Source organism: Lithobates pipiens, unplaced genomic scaffold (genome assembly GCF_037356315.1).
Source record: "Lithobates pipiens isolate NorthernLeopardFrog02 unplaced genomic scaffold, aLitPip1_a1.2 Scaffold_18, whole genome shotgun sequence".
NCBI lineage: Eukaryota > Metazoa > Chordata > Amphibia > Anura > Ranidae > Lithobates > Lithobates pipiens.
Genome location: NW_027507758.1, coordinates 21,077,423 through 21,095,351, shown reverse-complemented (window position 1 = coordinate 21,095,351; position 17,929 = coordinate 21,077,423). Strand labels below are relative to the sequence as shown.

The window sequence follows — 17,929 nt, the reverse complement described above, 5'->3', positions numbered from 1 at the left end:
ATGACAGGTCCTTCTCCACTCACTGTGCAGGGGCGGACCTGTCAGAGTCCCGCTATCCTCTATGGGAAGATCGGACGAAAATAGATAGCAGGCCAATTTTTATCCGATCCGCTAGATGGATGGCGAAGGTATCGCCATCCGTCTGTTTTGAGCAGATCCTTTTGGATCGGGTGGCAGGCGGGTATCAGCAGACACATCTCCACTGACATCCGCCTGCCCATACAAGTCAATGGGTGACCCACTCAGATCCGCCTGAAAAAACGGACAGGAGGATCCAAGCGGGCCGATCATGTGAAAGATGAAAAATATACATTTTTTTAAAAATTCTCCCTGAAAAATAGCAGTGAACTTCCTGTGCCTAAGCACTCCTGAGCCTAAAGCATCATAGCTGTGTATATACAGTGTGAGACCATCGATACTGCTTGTCCCAGCAGATTTGGAGTGAGATTTGGTGATGCTATTATTCTGCTGCTCACTGTTCTCCTTGCTGGAGAGGAAGCTGTACCTGAGGACCTGCAGTGCAAGAAGCTCTCTGCTTTTGCCTTATCCATTCTGTGGATCTGTGCTTCCACCATCTATCCTACATTTTCTGCATCATTACCCTACCAGTCACCAGATTACCATATATTAGGAGGGCAGCGCTAATATGAAGAAGCAAAGTCTTGCTCCTCTACCAAGATGGCTGACTTTATAGAGACACATACAAGGTATTGTAAGTCAATGGGGAAAAGATCAGCGGTAGACACCATAGGAAATTTTAGTGATTCGTCTTTGTCCTCGGTTGTTTTGTTTTGGGAGAAAACAGCTTTGAAAATGCTTAGAATGCAAATGTACAGGCCCCACCCCACCTTCTGTCACTGCGCACCTGCTTCAGGTCCAAGATCCGGCGGCTCAACTGCACTTTGTCCAGGTTGTCATCCAGCAGCAAGCTGAGTGGTGGGATCTCCTCCTGGAGGAACAAAAAACGCTCAGGCACAATATTCTGGAGATGGCATGTGTAAGTTAAGCGATAAATCCTCAATGAATTGCATATAGAGGACAAATTTCCCCCCAAATGTATGCCACAATAGATAACTGAACTGCAGCAGAAATATTTTAATGCTGCATACCTGACTTCTTAGGATGAGGGGGCAGGAACAGGGCATGAGGGGAGAAGGAAATGAATAGAATAGAATGGGGTGCCTAGAGTAAGAGATACAGCATAGGGTATGTGGGGTAAAGAGAATGGAATGTAGATGGGAGAGGGGGATGGGAAAACATGTGTGCGGTGAGGGGTATGGAATACAGTAGGGTGTGGGAGATGGGATAGGGTATGTGGGGTGAGGAGTATGGAATAGATTGGGATGAGGGGTTGGAATATGGTGTGTGGGGCGATGGGATAACAATCCCATGTTTGTGGCCCCTGGCAGGTCTCACCTTCTCCCTCATCCACATCTCCAGCTCATCCGCCTTCTTATTAAACTCTTGCAGTGCTTTAGTTCCACCCACTTCCTTGCTGTGATTGGTCGCTGTATGCTTCAGCAGCTGCCATTGGTCCTTCAGATTTTGGAGCTGAGTGCGAACAGTGGCTGTACTGGGAGTCTCAGTCCTCGAAAGATCATCACTCATCTAGTAGAGAAAGCAGAATGTGAGTGCCGAGTACAGGAGAGAGCAGATTGTGAGTGCTGAGTACAGGAGATAGCAGATTGTGAGTGCTGAGTACAGGAGAGAGAGCAGAGTGTGAGTGCTGAGTACAGGAGAGAGCAGATTGTGAGTGCTGAGTACAGGAGAGAGAGCAGAGTGTGAGTGCTGAGTACAGGAGAGAGAGCAGAGTGTGAGTGCCGAGTACAGGAGAGAGCAGAGTGTGAGTGCCGAGTACAGGAGAGAGCAGAGTGCGAGTGCTGAGTACAGGAGAGAGCAGAGTGTGAGTGCTGAGTACAGGAGAGAGCAGAGTGTGAGTGTTAAGTAAAGGAGAGAGCAGAGTGTGAGTGCTGAGTACAGGAGAGAGAGCAGAGTGTGAGTGCTGAGTACAGGAGAGAGCAGAGTGTGAGTGCTGAGTACAGGAGAGAGCAGAGTGTGAGTGCTGAGTACAGGAGAGAGCAGAGTGTGAGTGTTAAGTACAGGAGAGAGCAGAGTGTGAGTGCTGAGTACAGGAGAGAGAGCAGAGTGTGAGTGCTGAGTACAGGAGAGAGCAGAGTGTGAGTGCTGAGTACAGGAGAGAGCAGAGTGTGAGTGTTGAGTACAGGAGAGAGCAGAGTGTGAGTGCCGAGTACAGGAGAGAGCAGAGTGTGAGTGCTGAGTACAGTAGAGAGCAGAGTGTGAGTGCCGAGTACAGGAGAGAGCAGAGTGTGAGTGCTGAGTACAGGAGAGAGCAGAGTGTGAGTGTTGAGTACAGGAGAGAGCAGAGTGTGAGTGCCGAGTACAGGAGAGAGCAGAGTGTGAGTGCTGAGTACAGTAGAGAGCAGAGTGTGAGTGCTGAGTACAGGAGAGAGCAGATTGTGAGTGTTGAGTACAGGAGAGAGCAGAGTGTGAGTGCTGAGTACAGGAGAGAGAGCAGAGTGTGAGTGCTGGGTACAGGAGAGAGAGCAGAGTGTGAGTGCTGAGTACAGGAGAGAGAGCAGAGTGTGAGTGCTGAGTACAGGAGAGAGAGCAGAGTGTGAGTGCTGGGTACAGGAGAGAGAGCAGAGTGTGAGTGCTGGGTACAGGAGAGAGAGCAGAGTGTGAGTGCCGAGTACAGGAGAGAGCAGAGTGTGAGTGCCGAGTACAGGAGAGAGAGCAGAGTGTGAGTGCTGAGTACAGGAGAGAGAGCAGAGTGTGAGTGCCGAGTACAGGAGAGAGACAGAGTGTGAGTGCCGAGTACAGGAGAGAGCAGAGTGTGAGTGCCGAGTACAGGAGAGAGCAGAGTGTGAATTCTGAGTACAGGAGAGAGCAGAGTGTGAGTGTCGAGTACAGGAGAGAGCAGAGTGTGAGTGCTGAGTACAGGAGATAGCAGAGTGTGAATGCTGAGTACAGGAGAGAGCAGATTGTGAGTGCTGAGTACAGGAGAGAGCAGAGTGTGAGGGCTGAGTACAGGAGAGAGCAGAGTGTAAGTTTTGAGTACAGGAGAGAGAGCAGAGTGTGAGTGCCGAGTACAGGAGAGAGAGCAGAGTGTGAGTGCTGAGTACAGGAGAGAGCAGAGTGTGAGTGCTGAGTACAAGAGAGAGCAGAGTGTGAGTGGTGAGTACAGGAGAGAGAGCAGAGTGTGAATACTGAGTACAGGAGAGAGAGCAGAGTGTGAGTGGGGAGTACAAGAGAGAGTAGAGTGTGAGTGATAAATGCAGGAGAGAGCAGAGTGTGAGAGGTGAGTACAGGAGAGAGCAGAGTGTGAGTGCTGAGCACAGGAGAGAGAGCAGAGTGTGAGAGGTGAGTACAGGAGAGAGCAGAGTATGAGTGCTGAGTACAGGAGAGAGCAGAGTGTGAGTGCTGAGTACAGGAGAGAGCAGAGTGTGAATGCTGAGTACAGGAGAGAGCAGATTGTGAGTGCCGAGTACAGGAGAGAGCAGAGTGTGAATGCTGAGTACAGGAGAGAGCAGATTGTGAGTGCTGAGCACAGGAGAGAGCAGAGTGTGAGTGCTGAGTACAGGAGAGAGAGCAGAGTGTGAGTGCTGAGTACAGGAGAGAGAAGAGTGTGAGTGCTGAGTACAGGAGAGAGCAGAGTGTGAGTGCTGAGTACAGGAGAGAGCAGAGTGTGAGTGCTGAGTACAGGAGAGAGCAGAGTGTGAGTGCTGAGTACAGGAGAGAGCAGAGTGTGAGTGCTGAGTACAGGAGAGAGAGCAGTGTGTGAGTGCTGAGTACAGGAGAGAGCAGAGTGTGAGTGCTGAGTACAGGAGAGAGCAGAGTGTGAGTGTTGATTACAGGAGAGAGCAGAGTGTAAGTTTTGAGTACAGGAGAGAGCAGAGTGTGAGTGCTGATTACGGGAGAGAGCAGAGTGTAAGTTTTGAGTACAGGAGAGACAGCAGAGTGTGAGTGCTGATTACGGGAGAGAGCAGAGTGTAAGTTTTGAGTACAGGAGAGAGAGCAGAGTGTGAGTGCTGAGTGCAGTAGAGAGCAGAGTGTGAGTGGTGAATACAGGAGAGAGCAGAGTGTGAGTGCTGAGCACAGGAGAGAGCAGAGTGTGAGTGCTGAGTACAGGAGAGAGAGCAGAGTGTGAGTGCTGAGTACAGGAGAGAGCAGAGTGTGAGTGGTGAGTACAGGAGAGAGCAGATTGTGAGTGCTGAGTACAGGAGAGAGCAGAGTGTGAGGGCTGAGTACAGGAGAGAGCAGAGTGTAAGTTTTGAGTACAGGAGAGAGAGCAGAGTGTGAGTGCCGAGTACAGGAGAGAGAGCAGAGTGTGAGTGCTGAGTACAGGAGAGAGCAGAGTGTGAGTGCCGAGTACAGGAGAGAGAGCAGAGTGTGAGTGCTGAGTACAGGAGAGAGCAGAGTGTGAGTGCTGAGTACAAGAGAGAGCAGAGTGTGAGTGGTGAGTACAGGAGAGAGAGCAGAGTGTGAATGCTGAGTACAGGAGAGAGAGCAGAGTGTGAGTGGGGAGTACAAGAGAGAGTAGAGTGTGAGTGATAAATTCAGGAGAGAGCAGAGTGTGAGAGGTGAGTACAGGAGAGAGCAGAGTGTGAGTGCTGAGCACAGGAGAGAGAGCAGAGTGTGAGAGGTGAGTACAGGAGAGAGCAGAGTATGAGTGCTGAGTACAGGAGAGAGCAGAGTGTGAGTGCTGAGTACAGGAGAGAGCAGAGTGTGAATGCTGAGTACAGGAGAGAGCAGATTGTGAGTGCCGAGTACAGGAGAGAGCAGATTGTGAGTGCTGAGCACAGGAGAGAGCAGATTGTGAGTGCTGAGCACAGGAGAGAGCAGAGTGTGAGTGCTGAGTACAGGAGAGAGAGCAGAGTGTGAGTGCTGAGTACAGGAGAGAGAAGAGTGTGAGTGCTGAGTACAGGAGAGAGCAGAGTGTGAGTGCTGAGTACAGGAGAGAGCAGAGTGTGAGTGCTGAGTACAGGAGAGAGCAGAGTGTGAGTGCTGAGTACAGGAGAGAGCAGAGTGTGAGTGCTGAGTACAGGAGAGAGAGCAGTGTGTGAGTGCTGAGTACAGGAGAGAGCAGAGTGTGAGTGCTGAGTACAGGAGAGAGCAGAGTGTGAGTGTTGATTACAGGAGAGAGCAGAGTGTAAGTTTTGAGTACAGGAGAGAGCAGAGTGTGAGTGCTGATTACGGGAGAGAGCAGAGTGTAAGTTTTGAGTACAGGAGAGACAGCAGAGTGTGAGTGCTGATTACGGGAGAGAGCAGAGTGTAAGTTTTGAGTACAGGAGAGAGAGCAGAGTGTGAGTGCTGAGTGCAGGAGAGAGCAGAGTGTGAGTGGTGAATACAGGAGAGAGCAGAGTGTGAGTGCTGAGCACAGGAGAGAGCAGAGTGTGAGTGCTGAGTACAGGAGAGAGAGCAGAGTGTGAGTGCTGAGTACAGGAGAGAGCAGAGTGTGAGTGGTGAGTACAGGAGAGAGAGCAGTGTGTGAGTGCTGAGTACAGGAGAGAGCAGAGTGTGAGTGCTGAGTACAGGAGAGAGAGCAGTGTGTGAGTGCTGAGTACAGGAGAGAGCAGAGTGTGAGTGCTGAGTACAGGAGAGAGAGCAGAGTGTGAGTGCTGAGTACAGGAGAGAGAGCAGAGTGTGAGTGCTGAGTACAGGAGAGAGAGCAGTGTGTGAGTGCTGAGTACAGGAGAGAGTAGAGTGTGAGTGCTGAGTACAGGAGAGAGCAGAGTGTGAGGGCTGAGTACAGGAGAGAGCAGAGTGTAAGTTTTGAGTACAGGAGAGAGAGCAGAGTGTGAGTGCCGAGTACAGGAGAGAGAGCAGAGTGTGAGTGCTGAGTACAGGAGAGAGCAGAGTGTGAGTGCCGAGTACAGGAGAGAGAGCAGAGTGTGAGTGCTGAGTACAGGAGAGAGCAGAGTGTGAGTGCTGAGTACAAGAGAGAGCAGAGTGTGAGTGGTGAGTACAGGAGAGAGAGCAGAGTGTGAATGCTGAGTACAGGAGAGAGAGCAGAGTGTGAGTGGGGAGTACAAGAGAGAGTAGAGTGTGAGTGATAAATTCAGGAGAGAGCAGAGTGTGAGAGGTGAGTACAGGAGAGAGCAGAGTGTGAGTGCTGAGCACAGGAGAGAGAGCAGAGTGTGAGAGGTGAGTACAGGAGAGAGCAGAGTATGAGTGCTGAGTACAGGAGAGAGCAGAGTGTGAGTGCTGAGTACAGGAGAGAGCAGAGTGTGAATGCTGAGTACAGGAGAGAGCAGATTGTGAGTGCCGAGTACAGGAGAGAGCAGATTGTGAGTGCTGAGCACAGGAGAGAGCAGATTGTGAGTGCTGAGCACAGGAGAGAGCAGAGTGTGAGTGCTGAGTACAGGAGAGAGAGCAGAGTGTGAGTGCTGAGTACAGGAGAGAGAAGAGTGTGAGTGCTGAGTACAGGAGAGAGCAGAGTGTGAGTGCTGAGTACAGGAGAGAGCAGAGTGTGAGTGCTGAGTACAGGAGAGAGCAGAGTGTGAGTGCTGAGTACAGGAGAGAGCAGAGTGTGAGTGCTGAGTACAGGAGAGAGAGCAGTGTGTGAGTGCTGAGTACAGGAGAGAGCAGAGTGTGAGTGCTGAGTACAGGAGAGAGCAGAGTGTGAGTGTTGATTACAGGAGAGAGCAGAGTGTAAGTTTTGAGTACAGGAGAGAGCAGAGTGTGAGTGCTGATTACGGGAGAGAGCAGAGTGTAAGTTTTGAGTACAGGAGAGACAGCAGAGTGTGAGTGCTGATTACGGGAGAGAGCAGAGTGTAAGTTTTGAGTACAGGAGAGAGAGCAGAGTGTGAGTGCTGAGTGCAGGAGAGAGCAGAGTGTGAGTGGTGAATACAGGAGAGAGCAGAGTGTGAGTGCTGAGCACAGGAGAGAGCAGAGTGTGAGTGCTGAGTACAGGAGAGAGAGCAGAGTGTGAGTGCTGAGTACAGGAGAGAGCAGAGTGTGAGTGGTGAGTACAGGAGAGAGAGCAGTGTGTGAGTGCTGAGTACAGGAGAGAGCAGAGTGTGAGTGCTGAGTACAGGAGAGAGAGCAGTGTGTGAGTGCTGAGTACAGGAGAGAGCAGAGTGTGAGTGCTGAGTACAGGAGAGAGAGCAGAGTGTGAGTGCTGAGTACAGGAGAGAGAGCAGAGTGTGAGTGCTGAGTACAGGAGAGAGAGCAGTGTGTGAGTGCTGAGTACAGGAGAGAGTAGAGTGTGAGTGCTGAGTACAGGAGAGAGCAGAGTGTGAGTGGTGAGTACAGGAGAGAGCAGAGTGTGAGTGCTGATTACGGGAGAGAGCAGAGTGTAAGTTTTGAGTACAGGAGAGAGAGCAGAGTGTGAGTGCTGAGTGCAGGAGAGAGCAGAGTGTGAGTGGTGAATACAGGAGAGAGCAGAGTGTGAGTGCTGAGCACAGGAGAGAGCAGAGTGTGAGTGCTGAGTACAGGAGAGAGAGCAGAGTGTGAGTGCTGAGTACAGGAGAGAGCAGAGTATGAGTGCTGAGTACAGGAGAGAGCAGAGTGTGAGTGCTGAGTACAGGAGAGAGAGCAGAGTGTGAGTGCTGAGTACAGGAGAGAGCAGAGTGTGAGTGCTGAGTACAGGAGAGAGCAGAGTGTGAGTGGTGAGTACAGGAGAGAGAGCAGTGTGTGAGTGCTGAGTACAGGAGAGAGCAGAGTGTGAGTGCTGAGTACAGGAGAGAGAGCAGTGTGTGAGTGCTGAGTACAGGAGAGAGCAGAGTGTGAGTGCTGAGTACAGGAGAGAGAGCAGAGTGTGAGTGCTGAGTACAGGAGAGAGAGCAGTGTGGGAGTGCTGAGTACAGGAGAGAGTAGAGTGTGAGTGCTGAGTACAGGAGAGAGCAGAGTGTGAGTGCCGAGTACAGGAGAGAGCAGAGTGTGAGTGCTGAGTACAGGAGAGAGCAGAGTGTGAGTGTTGAGTACAGGAGAGAGCAGAGTGTGAGTGCTGAGTACAGGAGAGAGCAGAGTGTGAGTGCTGATTACGGGAGAGAGCAGAGTGTAAGTTTTGAGTACAGGAGAGAGAGCAGAGTGTGAGTGCTGATTACGGGAGAGAGCAGAGTGTAAGTTTTGAGTACAGGAGAGAGAGCAGAGTGTGAGTGCTGAGTACAGGAGAGAGCAGAGTGTGAGTGCTGAGTACAGGAGAGAGCAGAGTGTGAGTGCTGAGTACAGGAGAGAGCAGAGTGTGAGTGCTAAGTACAGGAGAGAGCAGATTGTGAGTGCTGAGTACAGGAGAGAGCAGAGTGTGAGTGCTGAGTACAGGAGAGAGAGCAGAGTGTGAGTGCTGAGTACAGGAGAGAGCAGAGTGTGAGTGCTGAGTACAGGAGAGAGCAGAGTGTGAGTGCTGAGTACAGGAGAGAGCAGAGTGTGAGTGCTAAGTACAGGAGAGAGCAGATTGTGAGTGGTGAGTACAGGAGAGAGAGCAGAGTGTGAGTGCTGAGTACAGGAGAGAGAGCAGAGTGTGAGTGCTGAGTACAGGAGAGAGCAGAGTGTGAGTGCTGAGTACAGGAGAGAGAGCAGTGTGTCAGTGCTGAGTACAGGAGAGAGCAGAGTGTGAGTGCTGAGTACAGGAGAGAGCAGAGTGTGAGTGTTGATTACAGGAGAGAGCAGAGTGTAAGTTTTGAGTACAGGAGAGAGCAGAGTGTGAGTGCTGATTACGGGAGAGAGCAGAGTGTAAGTTTTGAGTACAGGAGAGACAGCAGAGTGTGAGTGCTGATTACGGGAGAGAGCAGAGTGTAAGTTTTGAGTACAGAAGAGAGAGCAGAGTGTGAGTGCTGAGTGCAGGAGAGAGCAGAGTGTGAGTGGTGAATACAGGAGAGAGCAGAGTGTGAGTGCTGAGCACAGGAGAGAGCAGAGTGTGAGTGCTGAGTACAGGAGAGAGAGCAGAGTGTGAGTGCTGAGTACAGGAGAGAGCAGAGTGTGAGTGGTGAGTACAGGAGAGAGCAGAGTGTGAGTGCTGATTACGGGAGAGAGCAGAGTGTAAGTTTTGAGTACAGGAGAGAGAGCAGAGTGTGAGTGCTGATTACGGGAGAGAGCAGAGTGTAAGTTTTGAGTACAGGAGAGAGAGCAGAGTGTGAGTGCTGAGTGCAGGAGAGAGCAGAGTGTGAGTGGTGAATACAGGAGAGAGCAGAGTGTGAGTGCTGAGCACAGGAGAGAGCAGAGTGTGAGTGCTGAGTACAGGAGAGAGAGCAGAGTGTGAGTGCTGAGTACAGGAGAGAGCAGAGTATGAGTGCTGAGTACAGGAGAGAGCAGAGTGTGAGTGCTGAGTACAGGAGAGAGAGCAGAGTGTGAGTGCTGAGTACAGGAGAGAGCAGAGTGTGAGTGGTGAGTACAGGAGAGAGAGCAGTGTGTGAGTGCTGAGTACAGGAGAGAGCAGAGTGTGAGTGCTGAGTACAGGAGAGAGAGCAGTGTGTGAGTGCTGAGTACAGGAGAGAGCAGAGTGTGAGTGCTGAGTACAGGAGAGAGAGCAGAGTGTGAGTGCTGAGTACAGGAGAGAGAGCAGAGTGTGAGTGCTGAGTACAGGAGAGAGAGCAGTGTGTGAGTGCTGAGTACAGGAGAGAGTAGAGTGTGAGTGCTGAGTACAGGAGAGAGCAGAGTGTGAGTGCCGAGTACAGGAGAGAGCAGAGTGTGAGTGCTGAGTACAGGAGAGAGCAGAGTGTGAGTGCTGAGTACAGGAGAGAGAGCAGAGTGTGAGTGCTGAGTGCAGGAGAGAGCAGAGTGTGAGTGGTGAATACAGGAGAGAGCAGAGTGTGAGTGCTGAGCACAGGAGAGAGCAGAGTGTGAGTGCTGAGTACAGGAGAGAGAGCAGAGTGTGAGTGCTGAGTACAGGAGAGAGCAGAGTATGAGTGCTGAGTACAGGAGAGAGCAGAGTGTGAGTGCTGAGTACAGGAGAGAGAGCAGAGTGTGAGTGCTGAGTACAGGAGAGAGCAGAGTGTGAGTGCTGAGTACAGGAGAGAGCAGAGTGTGAGTGGTGAGTACAGGAGAGAGAGCAGTGTGTGAGTGCTGAGTACAGGAGAGAGCAGAGTGTGAGTGCTGAGTACAGGAGAGAGAGCAGTGTGTGAGTGCTGAGTACAGGAGAGAGCAGAGTGTGAGTGCTGAGTACAGGAGAGAGAGCAGAGTGTGAGTGCTGAGTACAGGAGAGAGAGCAGTGTGGGAGTGCTGAGTACAGGAGAGAGTAGAGTGTGAGTGCTGAGTACAGGAGAGAGCAGAGTGTGAGTGCCGAGTACAGGAGAGAGCAGAGTGTGAGTGCTGAGTACAGGAGAGAGCAGAGTGTGAGTGTTGAGTACAGGAGAGAGCAGAGTGTGAGTGCTGAGTACAGGAGAGAGCAGAGTGTGAGTGCTGATTACGGGAGAGAGCAGAGTGTAAGTTTTGAGTACAGGAGAGAGAGCAGAGTGTGAGTGCTGATTACGGGAGAGAGCAGAGTGTAAGTTTTGAGTACAGGAGAGAGAGCAGAGTGTGAGTGCTGAGTACAGGAGAGAGCAGAGTGTGAGTGCTGAGTACAGGAGAGAGCAGAGTGTGAGTGCTGAGTACAGGAGAGAGCAGAGTGTGAGTGCTAAGTACAGGAGAGAGCAGATTGTGAGTGCTGAGTACAGGAGAGAGCAGAGTGTGAGTGCTGAGTACAGGAGAGAGAGCAGAGTGTGAGTGCTGAGTACAGGAGAGAGCAGAGTGTGAGTGCTGAGTACAGGAGAGAGCAGAGTGTGAGTGCTGAGTACAGGAGAGAGCAGAGTGTGAGTGCTAAGTACAGGAGAGAGCAGATTGTGAGTGGTGAGTACAGGAGAGAGAGCAGAGTGTGAGTGCTGAGTACAGGAGAGAGAGCAGAGTGTGAGTGCTGAGTACAGGAGAGAGCAGAGTGTGAGTGCTGAGTACAGGAGAGAGAGCAGTGTGTCAGTGCTGAGTACAGGAGAGAGCAGAGTGTGAGTGCTGAGTACAGGAGAGAGCAGAGTGTGAGTGTTGATTACAGGAGAGAGCAGAGTGTAAGTTTTGAGTACAGGAGAGAGCAGAGTGTGAGTGCTGATTACGGGAGAGAGCAGAGTGTAAGTTTTGAGTACAGGAGAGACAGCAGAGTGTGAGTGCTGATTACGGGAGAGAGCAGAGTGTAAGTTTTGAGTACAGAAGAGAGAGCAGAGTGTGAGTGCTGAGTGCAGGAGAGAGCAGAGTGTGAGTGGTGAATACAGGAGAGAGCAGAGTGTGAGTGCTGAGCACAGGAGAGAGCAGAGTGTGAGTGCTGAGTACAGGAGAGAGAGCAGAGTGTGAGTGCTGAGTACAGGAGAGAGCAGAGTGTGAGTGGTGAGTACAGGAGAGAGCAGAGTGTGAGTGCTGATTACGGGAGAGAGCAGAGTGTAAGTTTTGAGTACAGGAGAGAGAGCAGAGTGTGAGTGCTGATTACGGGAGAGAGCAGAGTGTAAGTTTTGAGTACAGGAGAGAGAGCAGAGTGTGAGTGCTGAGTGCAGGAGAGAGCAGAGTGTGAGTGGTGAATACAGGAGAGAGCAGAGTGTGAGTGCTGAGCACAGGAGAGAGCAGAGTGTGAGTGCTGAGTACAGGAGAGAGAGCAGAGTGTGAGTGCTGAGTACAGGAGAGAGCAGAGTATGAGTGCTGAGTACAGGAGAGAGCAGAGTGTGAGTGCTGAGTACAGGAGAGAGAGCAGAGTGTGAGTGCTGAGTACAGGAGAGAGCAGAGTGTGAGTGGTGAGTACAGGAGAGAGAGCAGTGTGTGAGTGCTGAGTACAGGAGAGAGCAGAGTGTGAGTGCTGAGTACAGGAGAGAGAGCAGTGTGTGAGTGCTGAGTACAGGAGAGAGCAGAGTGTGAGTGCCGAGTACAGGAGAGAGCAGATTGTGAGTGCTGAGTACAGGAGATAGCAGATTGTGAGTGCTGAGTACAGGAGAGAGAGCAGAGTGTGAGTGCTGAGTACAGGAGAGAGCAGATTGTGAGTGCTGAGTACAGGAGAGAGAGCAGAGTGTGAGTGCTGAGTACAGGAGAGAGAGCAGAGTGTGAGTGCCGAGTACAGGAGAGAGCAGAGTGTGAGTGCCGAGTACAGGAGAGAGCAGAGTGCGAGTGCTGAGTACAGGAGAGAGCAGAGTGTGAGTGCTGAGTACAGGAGAGAGCAGAGTGTGAGTGTTAAGTAAAGGAGAGAGCAGAGTGTGAGTGCTGAGTACAGGAGAGAGAGCAGAGTGTGAGTGCTGAGTACAGGAGAGAGCAGAGTGTGAGTGCTGAGTACAGGAGAGAGCAGAGTGTGAGTGCTGAGTACAGGAGAGAGCAGAGTGTGAGTGTTAAGTACAGGAGAGAGCAGAGTGTGAGTGCTGAGTACAGGAGAGAGAGCAGAGTGTGAGTGCTGAGTACAGGAGAGAGCAGAGTGTGAGTGCTGAGTACAGGAGAGAGCAGAGTGTGAGTGTTGAGTACAGGAGAGAGCAGAGTGTGAGTGCCGAGTACAGGAGAGAGCAGAGTGTGAGTGCTGAGTACAGTAGAGAGCAGAGTGTGAGTGCCGAGTACAGGAGAGAGCAGAGTGTGAGTGCTGAGTACAGGAGAGAGCAGAGTGTGAGTGTTGAGTACAGGAGAGAGCAGAGTGTGAGTGCCGAGTACAGGAGAGAGCAGAGTGTGAGTGCTGAGTACAGTAGAGAGCAGAGTGTGAGTGCTGAGTACAGGAGAGAGCAGATTGTGAGTGTTGAGTACAGGAGAGAGCAGAGTGTGAGTGCTGAGTACAGGAGAGAGAGCAGAGTGTGAGTGCTGGGTACAGGAGAGAGAGCAGAGTGTGAGTGCTGAGTACAGGAGAGAGAGCAGAGTGTGAGTGCTGAGTACAGGAGAGAGAGCAGAGTGTGAGTGCTGGGTACAGGAGAGAGAGCAGAGTGTGAGTGCTGGGTACAGGAGAGAGAGCAGAGTGTGAGTGCCGAGTACAGGAGAGAGCAGAGTGTGAGTGCCGAGTACAGGAGAGAGAGCAGAGTGTGAGTGCTGAGTACAGGAGAGAGAGCAGAGTGTGAGTGCCGAGTACAGGAGAGAGACAGAGTGTGAGTGCCGAGTACAGGAGAGAGCAGAGTGTGAGTGCCGAGTACAGGAGAGAGCAGAGTGTGAATTCTGAGTACAGGAGAGAGCAGAGTGTGAGTGTCGAGTACAGGAGAGAGCAGAGTGTGAGTGCTGAGTACAGGAGATAGCAGAGTGTGAATGCTGAGTACAGGAGAGAGCAGATTGTGAGTGCTGAGTACAGGAGAGAGCAGAGTGTGAGGGCTGAGTACAGGAGAGAGCAGAGTGTAAGTTTTGAGTACAGGAGAGAGAGCAGAGTGTGAGTGCCGAGTACAGGAGAGAGAGCAGAGTGTGAGTGCTGAGTACAGGAGAGAGCAGAGTGTGAGTGCTGAGTACAAGAGAGAGCAGAGTGTGAGTGGTGAGTACAGGAGAGAGAGCAGAGTGTGAATACTGAGTACAGGAGAGAGAGCAGAGTGTGAGTGGGGAGTACAAGAGAGAGTAGAGTGTGAGTGATAAATGCAGGAGAGAGCAGAGTGTGAGAGGTGAGTACAGGAGAGAGCAGAGTGTGAGTGCTGAGCACAGGAGAGAGAGCAGAGTGTGAGAGGTGAGTACAGGAGAGAGCAGAGTATGAGTGCTGAGTACAGGAGAGAGCAGAGTGTGAGTGCTGAGTACAGGAGAGAGCAGAGTGTGAATGCTGAGTACAGGAGAGAGCAGATTGTGAGTGCCGAGTACAGGAGAGAGCAGAGTGTGAATGCTGAGTACAGGAGAGAGCAGATTGTGAGTGCTGAGCACAGGAGAGAGCAGAGTGTGAGTGCTGAGTACAGGAGAGAGAGCAGAGTGTGAGTGCTGAGTACAGGAGAGAGAAGAGTGTGAGTGCTGAGTACAGGAGAGAGCAGAGTGTGAGTGCTGAGTACAGGAGAGAGCAGAGTGTGAGTGCTGAGTACAGGAGAGAGCAGAGTGTGAGTGCTGAGTACAGGAGAGAGCAGAGTGTGAGTGTTAAGTACAGGAGAGAGCAGAGTGTGAGTGCTGAGTACAGGAGAGAGAGCAGAGTGTGAGTGCTGAGTACAGGAGAGAGCAGAGTGTGAGTGCTGAGTACAGGAGAGAGCAGAGTGTGAGTGTTGAGTACAGGAGAGAGCAGAGTGTGAGTGCCGAGTACAGGAGAGAGCAGAGTGTGAGTGCTGAGTACAGTAGAGAGCAGAGTGTGAGTGCCGAGTACAGGAGAGAGCAGAGTGTGAGTGCTGAGTACAGGAGAGAGCAGAGTGTGAGTGTTGAGTACAGGAGAGAGCAGAGTGTGAGTGCCGAGTACAGGAGAGAGCAGAGTGTGAATTCTGAGTACAGGAGAGAGCAGAGTGTGAGTGTCGAGTACAGGAGAGAGCAGAGTGTGAGTGCTGAGTACAGGAGATAGCAGAGTGTGAATGCTGAGTACAGGAGAGAGCAGATTGTGAGTGCTGAGTACAGGAGAGAGCAGAGTGTGAGGGCTGAGTACAGGAGAGAGCAGAGTGTAAGTTTTGAGTACAGGAGAGAGAGCAGAGTGTGAGTGCCGAGTACAGGAGAGAGAGCAGAGTGTGAGTGCTGAGTACAGGAGAGAGCAGAGTGTGAGTGCTGAGTACAAGAGAGAGCAGAGTGTGAGTGGTGAGTACAGGAGAGAGAGCAGAGTGTGAATACTGAGTACAGGAGAGAGAGCAGAGTGTGAGTGGGGAGTACAAGAGAGAGTAGAGTGTGAGTGATAAATGCAGGAGAGAGCAGAGTGTGAGAGGTGAGTACAGGAGAGAGCAGAGTGTGAGTGCTGAGCACAGGAGAGAGAGCAGAGTGTGAGAGGTGAGTACAGGAGAGAGCAGAGTATGAGTGCTGAGTACAGGAGAGAGCAGAGTGTGAGTGCTGAGTACAGGAGAGAGCAGAGTGTGAATGCTGAGTACAGGAGAGAGCAGATTGTGAGTGCCGAGTACAGGAGAGAGCAGAGTGTGAATGCTGAGTACAGGAGAGAGCAGATTGTGAGTGCTGAGCACAGGAGAGAGCAGAGTGTGAGTGCTGAGTACAGGAGAGAGAGCAGAGTGTGAGTGCTGAGTACAGGAGAGAGAAGAGTGTGAGTGCTGAGTACAGGAGAGAGCAGAGTGTGAGTGCTGAGTACAGGAGAGAGCAGAGTGTGAGTGCTGAGTACAGGAGAGAGCAGAGTGTGAGTGCTGAGTACAGGAGAGAGCAGAGTGTGAGTGCTGAGTACAGGAGAGAGAGCAGTGTGTGAGTGCTGAGTACAGGAGAGAGCAGAGTGTGAGTGCTGAGTACAGGAGAGAGCAGAGTGTGAGTGTTGATTACAGGAGAGAGCAGAGTGTAAGTTTTGAGTACAGGAGAGAGCAGAGTGTGAGTGCTGATTACGGGAGAGAGCAGAGTGTAAGTTTTGAGTACAGGAGAGACAGCAGAGTGTGAGTGCTGATTACGGGAGAGAGCAGAGTGTAAGTTTTGAGTACAGGAGAGAGAGCAGAGTGTGAGTGCTGAGTGCAGTAGAGAGCAGAGTGTGAGTGGTGAATACAGGAGAGAGCAGAGTGTGAGTGCTGAGCACAGGAGAGAGCAGAGTGTGAGTGCTGAGTACAGGAGAGAGAGCAGAGTGTGAGTGCTGAGTACAGGAGAGAGCAGAGTGTGAGTGGTGAGTACAGGAGAGAGCAGATTGTGAGTGCTGAGTACAGGAGAGAGCAGAGTGTGAGGGCTGAGTACAGGAGAGAGCAGAGTGTAAGTTTTGAGTACAGGAGAGAGAGCAGAGTGTGAGTGCCGAGTACAGGAGAGAGAGCAGAGTGTGAGTGCTGAGTACAGGAGAGAGCAGAGTGTGAGTGCCGAGTACAGGAGAGAGAGCAGAGTGTGAGTGCTGAGTACAGGAGAGAGCAGAGTGTGAGTGCTGAGTACAAGAGAGAGCAGAGTGTGAGTGGTGAGTACAGGAGAGAGAGCAGAGTGTGAATGCTGAGTACAGGAGAGAGAGCAGAGTGTGAGTGGGGAGTACAAGAGAGAGTAGAGTGTGAGTGATAAATTCAGGAGAGAGCAGAGTGTGAGAGGTGAGTACAGGAGAGAGCAGAGTGTGAGTGCTGAGCACAGGAGAGAGAGCAGAGTGTGAGAGGTGAGTACAGGAGAGAGCAGAGTATGAGTGCTGAGTACAGGAGAGAGCAGAGTGTGAGTGCTGAGTACAGGAGAGAGCAGAGTGTGAATGCTGAGTACAGGAGAGAGCAGATTGTGAGTGCCGAGTACAGGAGAGAGCAGATTGTGAGTGCTGAGCACAGGAGAGAGCAGATTGTGAGTGCTGAGCACAGGAGAGAGCAGAGTGTGAGTGCTGAGTACAGGAGAGAGAGCAGAGTGTGAGTGCTGAGTACAGGAGAGAGAAGAGTGTGAGTGCTGAGTACAGGAGAGAGCAGAGTGTGAGTGCTGAGTACAGGAGAGAGCAGAGTGTGAGTGCTGAGTACAGGAGAGAGCAGAGTGTGAGTGCTGAGTACAGGAGAGAGCAGAGTGTGAGTGCTGAGTACAGGAGAGAGAGCAGTGTGTGAGTGCTGAGTACAGGAGAGAGCAGAGTGTGAGTGCTGAGTACAGGAGAGAGCAGAGTGTGAGTGTTGATTACAGGAGAGAGCAGAGTGTAAGTTTTGAGTACAGGAGAGAGCAGAGTGTGAGTGCTGATTACGGGAGAGAGCAGAGTGTAAGTTTTGAGTACAGGAGAGACAGCAGAGTGTGAGTGCTGATTACGGGAGAGAGCAGAGTGTAAGTTTTGAGTACAGGAGAGAGAGCAGAGTGTGAGTGCTGAGTGCAGGAGAGAGCAGAGTGTGAGTGGTGAATACAGGAGAGAGCAGAGTGTGAGTGCTGAGCACAGGAGAGAGCAGAGTGTGAGTGCTGAGTACAGGAGAGAGAGCAGAGTGTGAGTGCTGAGTACAGGAGAGAGCAGAGTGTGAGTGCTGAGTACAGGAGAGAGAGCAGTGTGTGAGTGCTGAGTACAGGAGAGAGCAGAGTGTGAGTGCTGAGTACAGGAGAGAGAGCAGAGTGTGAGTGCTGAGTACAGGAGAGAGAGCAGAGTGTGAGTGCTGAGTACAGGAGAGAGAGCAGTGTGTGAGTGCTGAGTACAGGAGAGAGTAGAGTGTGAGTGCTGAGTACAGGAGAGAGCAGAGTGTGAGGGCTGAGTACAGGAGAGAGCAGAGTGTAAGTTTTGAGTACAGGAGAGAGAGCAGAGTGTGAGTGCCGAGTACAGGAGAGAGAGCAGAGTGTGAGTGCTGAGTACAGGAGAGAGCAGAGTGTGAGTGCCGAGTACAGGAGAGAGAGCAGAGTGTGAGTGCTGAGTACAGGAGAGAGCAGAGTGTGAGTGCTGAGTACAAGAGAGAGCAGAGTGTGAGTGGTGAGTACAGGAGAGAGAGCAGAGTGTGAATGCTGAGTACAGGAGAGAGAGCAGAGTGTGAGTGGGGAGTACAAGAGAGAGTAGAGTGTGAGTGATAAATTCAGGAGAGAGCAGAGTGTGAGAGGTGAGTACAGGAGAGAGCAGAGTGTGAGTGCTGAGCACAGGAGAGAGAGCAGAGTGTGAGAGGTGAGTACAGGAGAGAGCAGAGTATGAGTGCTGAGTACAGGAGAGAGCAGAGTGTGAGTGCTGAGTACAGGAGAGAGCAGAGTGTGAATGCTGAGTACAGGAGAGAGCAGATTGTGAGTGCCGAGTACAGGAGAGAGCAGATTGTGAGTGCTGAGCACAGGAGAGAGCAGATTGTGAGTGCTGAGCACAGGAGAGAGCAGAGTGTGAGTGCTGAGTACAGGAGAGAGAGCAGAGTGTGAGTGCTGAGTACAGGAGAGAGAAGAGTGTGAGTGCTGAGTACAGGAGAGAGCAGAGTGTGAGTGCTGAGTACAGGAGAGAGCAGAGTGTGAGTGCTGAGTACAGGAGAGAGCAGAGTGTGAGTGCTGAGTACAGGAGAGAGCAGAGTGTGAGTGCTGAGTACAGGAGAGAGAGCAGTGT

General features: G+C 51.7%; 1 protein-coding gene across 7 annotated transcripts in view; it reads right to left on the bottom strand.

Moving 5' to 3' along the window:
* LOC143986994 (uncharacterized) overlaps nt 1–17,929 on the bottom strand; it is a 165,728-nt gene that overhangs the window by 92,674 nt on the left and 55,125 nt on the right. For all 7 annotated transcript variants that reach the window (XM_077485425.1, XM_077485424.1, XM_077485429.1 and 4 more), the window contains 2 exons: nt 1,417–1,608; nt 866–949 (listed from right to left, as the gene is read on the bottom strand). In XM_077485425.1, the coding sequence (XP_077341551.1) occupies nt 866–949; nt 1,417–1,608 (276 nt within the window). The remainder of the gene's footprint in view (nt 1–865; nt 950–1,416; nt 1,609–17,929) is intronic.